General features: G+C 44.7%; 1 protein-coding gene across 1 annotated transcript; it reads right to left on the bottom strand.

Moving 5' to 3' along the window:
- Positions 1-551: 551 nt before the first annotated feature.
- On the bottom strand, positions 552-4,252 carry LOC119277795 (UDP-sulfoquinovose synthase, chloroplastic-like). Its single transcript, XM_037559123.1, has 3 exons — positions 4,115-4,252; positions 1,994-3,067; positions 552-1,201 (listed from the first exon to the last, which is right to left on the bottom strand). The coding sequence occupies exons 2-3, from the start codon at positions 3,026-3,028 to the stop codon at positions 800-802; spliced, it is 1,437 nt and encodes a 478-aa protein (XP_037415020.1). The 5' UTR covers positions 3,029-3,067; positions 4,115-4,252; the 3' UTR covers positions 552-799.
- Positions 4,253-5,020: the final 768 nt, after the last annotated feature.

The following is a 5,020-nucleotide window of genomic DNA, read 5'->3' as shown; positions in this document are numbered from 1 at the left end:
GGCTCCAGTTTAACACGGTCAAATCTTGGTGGGATGCGCTACTCACTAATAATAGTCAACCCACGAAAGCTCTATCTTTCCTTCTCCTTCTTGTGGGATGAGAACTTTGGAAAGAAAGGAATGCGCGCGTCTTCAGGAACAAGGCGGCACCGCTGGCGATCATCATGCGATGCATCAAAGAAGTGTCCATTTGAACCATTGCGGGCGCCAAACATTTGCGTAATGTAATGCCGCGAGAGTAATTGTTTTGCCTTTTGACCGCTTGGCGGTCTGCTTGTAACGAAACCTCTTCTTAATTAATGAAAATGGCAAATCTTTTGCCTTGTTTCAAAAAAAATAACCAGTGCTACGTAGCTGCAAATCTGCAGTAACACCCACTCGAGCTAAAATCGCTAGTCAGAAATAATAAGAGTAAAGATCTGTCTAGGACACATTTAGATGTGACATAATTATATTTGTGGTCTGTTTTTTGTTCTAGCTTTTTTTTCGTTCCTCGTTGCTACGTTATTTGTGGAAGCTTAGATGTGACATCCTTAAAAAACATCTAAATGTGAATTAGACAAACTGTAAGAGTAATATACTGCACAGCTGCTGTTCAATTGCAGTTACCGTCCGTGTAGGACAAAAATAAAATCTAACAACTTCCACACCTCACTACAGCGTGCATCAAACTACTATCGCTACATTATTACTGCTACATTACACACAGCAACAGGATACAATGTCAATGCCATTGTTGACATCATACGCCACACAACAAAGGGGAAGGAAGCTCCCTCCCCTCCCTCCCTCCCTCGCTCTATACAGAGACCGTCTTTGGCTTGGCCCCCATCTTCTTCCATGACACGCTGGGCATGATCTGCGCCGTGTCTACCCGGTCCTTGTACTGGACGGCGAAGTTGAGCAGCGAGTCGAGGAGCGAGTCCGACAGCAGGTGGGGCACCAGCCCGAGCTCCGACAGCTTCGAGTGCTTGGCGTTGTAGTAGTGCTCCTCCGCCTCCACGCGCGGGTTGGGCACCGACTTGGTCTGCACGTCCAGCCCCAGCTTCGCTCCCGCGGCGGTCACCAGCTTGGCTAGCTCGTTGACCGAGAACTGCTCCGTGAACTGGTTGAAGACTCTGAACTCGCCTGGTTTGGCTGGGTTTGCGATTGCTAGCTCCACGCATTGCACGGTGTCCCTGATGTCCAGGTATCCACGGGTCTGGAGAATGGCACAAGAAATTTGTTCAGTAAATTGTATGTATGTCAGATGATGATGGCCTAAGAAAATTATTTGGACACGTAACTAGAAATACATGATCGAGTTGAAACCTGAACCAACTACACAATTGCTAGTAGTCCATGAAACAATTCCATTTCCAGCTGGTAATCAAATTATAGTGTTTGAAAGTGAAGAAGATAATGCTCCTTAGTTTTTCAATTCAACAGTGCGGTTGACAAAATTATAACAAAAAGGTAACCCCTAAGATTGGTCGCAGGCTTAAAACAGTCTCCGACCAACACACAAATACATGTCTATATGGCATATTGCAAGTTGTGATGATTACATATTGGAGCTGTTGGGTCATCAGAAAAAAAAATATAGTACTCCCTCTAGAAAGAAATAAAGAGCGTTTAGATCACTCTTATATTTGTTTATAGAGGGAGTATATGCAAAGTGTTCAATATCAGTACAGAATTATCTGCAAAGCTTACATGATTCACTCTCCAATTTTATTCATGAAAATCACGAGGAAATGCAAATGGTGGCGATTAGCTCTGACTTCCTGAGGCTCCAAGGTAACAAAAGCTACTTCACTGGTATTTTAACTTCCAAAGAGGAAATGAAAACGTATAGTGAATACTAAAAGTTCTAGTTATAAGAATAGTACTGAATCACATTAAGTAATTAAGAAAGGAGAAACTTTATACAGAGAAGTGTGTATAAAGCAAGACAAACACCAAACAGGAAATCCTCCATATTGCACTACTAAGGCAGACAAGAAATACATACCTGACCGCCTTTTCCATAAACTGTAAGCGGGTGACCTACAGCTGCCTGAACACAGAACCTATTTAGTGCTGTTCCAAAGATTCCATCATAGTCCAACCTATTGGACAGCTCTTCATGCATAGCAGTTTCATCTGTTCTGATTCCATAGACGACGCCTTGGTTAAGATCTGTGGCCCTTATACCCCAAGCCTTGCAAGTAAATGCTATGTTGTGAGAGTCGTGCACTTTACTTAGATGATAGAAGGAGCTTGCTTGCTTTGGGTAAGGTAAGGTATCAGTTCTTCCATTATGAGTAATAGTGAGGAATCCCTCTTCAATGTCAATATTTGGAGTTCCGTATTCACCCATAGTTCCTAGTTTAACCAAATGACACTCTTCACTAAACTCCTTCATGGCAAACAATACGTTAAGTGTTCCAATAACATTGTTGTTTTGTGTATATACTGCTCGTGAACGATCAATCATAGAAAATGGTGCTGATCTTTGTTCACCAAAGTGGACAGCAGAATCTGGCTCAAAAGACTTGAAAGCTTCTGAAAGGAATTCAAAGTCACATATATCACCAATGAAGAGCTGAATTGTCTTCCCCGTAAGAGATTTCCATCGGCGAATGCGATTTTGAATGGAAGCTATGGGAGTAAGTGAATCAAGGCCAAGTTGATGGTCAAAAAGGCGTCGAACAAGATTATCAACAATAGCAACCTCATAACCTTTGTTGGACAGATGAAGTGCAGTTGCCCAGCCACAGTACCCATCTCCACCAATAACCATAACTTTTTTGGGTTTAGAGGATGATTGCCCAGATGCTTGCTGACTACCAGTAAGAGGTGTTTGTGTCTGTCCTTGTACAGCAGTACTAGCACAAGTAACATATAACTTATTTGACCTCTTGGAAGATGATTTGAGGTTCAGACTTGAAGTTGAAGATTTCGAATTTTGTAATCGGATGAAATTGTGGCCATAACTTGGTGAGTTGCAGTGTGCCTTAACAGCAGGAGATGGACTGAAACCACAGTTGGTGACCAAATTTGCCATTCTCACTATCCTTTCTATAATGGAGATACCCTACAAAAGCTAGCATATAACAGTCAGTAATTAAACAAGATATGAATTCATTCCAGCCTGGTAAGAAGATGAAGAGCATAGGTAGGGGGAAATATAAAAACAGCTAATTAGTCAGATTGCTAAATTTCAAACGTTAACCATACGCCATAGCTAACTGATGGTATTGTATCTTTAACGAGGAAAGGGTAGCGAGGACAGGCAAAGAAATTAGTTTATTAGCTGTGTAGATCTTCCATATTCAATGAAAGCCAGCAGCTCTATGCATTTATGTTGATGAGAAATATTACAGGATCAAGGGGTGTTCAAAAGCAGTTGCATCCAAACCATGGATATAGTGTGTGTTTTCTTGCACTAGCTCTAGCTGTCTTGTGAGTTTCAGACAAGGAAACAAAATGAATTAGCAACGGCTTGCCAGTTCTAGCCAGGTTGACATGAAAAAGTATTTGAATAGGTTTAATTAAATCGATTATCTATTAGCTATTTGATTTCTCCCAAAGTTAGTCTACAAGAATTCTATCGCAATTGGTAATCATTTGTGCTGGGCCAGGTTCAATGATGTGTAATTGCATAGAACTTGATCAAATATTTTCCGTGAATCAGCGGCCTGGATTTTACTGTGATGTTGCACACCACATACAAATACAAAAGCGAGCATTTACCTCGCAGACGACGAACAAAGGTTTCTACAAGACATGAAATGCACACTGGAGATCAGGACAGGTTTAAGTAAGATATCGGCAGATATTCCTGTTGCGGCCATTCCTATATGGCTATCATCACAGATCCCATAATGAATATATGCATCCCAGTGACATGATGGATCTTCATCCCAAACACCAAAGGTTTCATCCCATGTACGATTTCACCTCTGTGGAGTTCGTTGACTGTATATTTTCCCCACAAAAACAAGTTTTGTAGAACAAAACAAAGTCAATCTTGCAAGACATTATCTACTTATGTCCCCTTCCTGTGGAGCTAACACCTGAACACACAGACCGAGCACAGCAATCCCAGCCGTAAGGTAGAGGAAGATGGGGGAAGGAATCGAGTTCTCACCAAAACTGCTCGAGGAATCTGCCGCGTCGCTGGGACACAACCGCCGGCGGCCCGAGGCTGAGGCGCTAGACCCGAGCGAGCGGCCTCCTCTGGCCGTGCCGCGAGACGGGGAGGAGGACGGAGGGTGAGGTAGAGAGAGCGGGGGAGAGAGAGTGGCTGAAGGAAACAACGAGCGGGATTGGATAGCAAAGCAAGCAGCGGGAGGGAGGCAGAGGGGATGGGGGCTGGGATATTCGGGCGGAGGGATTCGGATCGGCTGCGACCAGCGCGCTCCGGCAGTGGTGGCAGATCCTGGCCGCTCACGTGTCAGGCCACACCCTGTGCTGCTGCTGCGTCCGTCCGGTCCGGGTGTGAGACCAACTCCAGCGCACGACCTCAAACGGACGTCTAGGTTAGTCTGTTTTCGTTCGTTTAAGGCGGTAATGGGTCGTCTATGTCTGCTTAGGGCTGTTGAGTTGTCAATGTCCCAATGCGTAGTTACACCCAAATCATGTCCGGGATGAACGTGATTAAAAAACACAAAAACAAAAACAAAGTGCCAATAAAATAAAATAAATGCAAGTGTAAAAACATAAAACATAATTAAACATCACGGCCACAAAACGGCCCAGTTCCACAGTTCACATAGACATAATTTAACATAAAAAACAAAAGAAATCCGCCGTCCGCGCGCTCCTGACGTGCCCGTCGATGTCGTGGCCATCGCCGTCTTTTCAGTGGCCGCCGTTTTCGTCACCGCTGACGAGGTTGACGTAGGTCGGCGGCGTCCACAGGTGGGATGGCGGTGCCTGGTACACGGGAAGTTGTCGGAAGGCGGGAGGTGCCTGCACCACCTCCTCTCATGGCGACGCCTCCCGTTCCGGTGAACGCGGAGGCGTGGCGCACCAGTTCACGCCCCCCACGGCG

This window comes from Triticum dicoccoides, chromosome 1A (genome assembly GCF_002162155.2).
Source record: "Triticum dicoccoides isolate Atlit2015 ecotype Zavitan chromosome 1A, WEW_v2.0, whole genome shotgun sequence".
NCBI classification, from domain to species: domain Eukaryota; kingdom Viridiplantae; phylum Streptophyta; class Magnoliopsida; order Poales; family Poaceae; genus Triticum; species Triticum dicoccoides.
The sequence above is the reverse complement of the archived record's forward strand: the minus strand, read 5'-3'. Positions and strand labels throughout refer to the sequence as shown.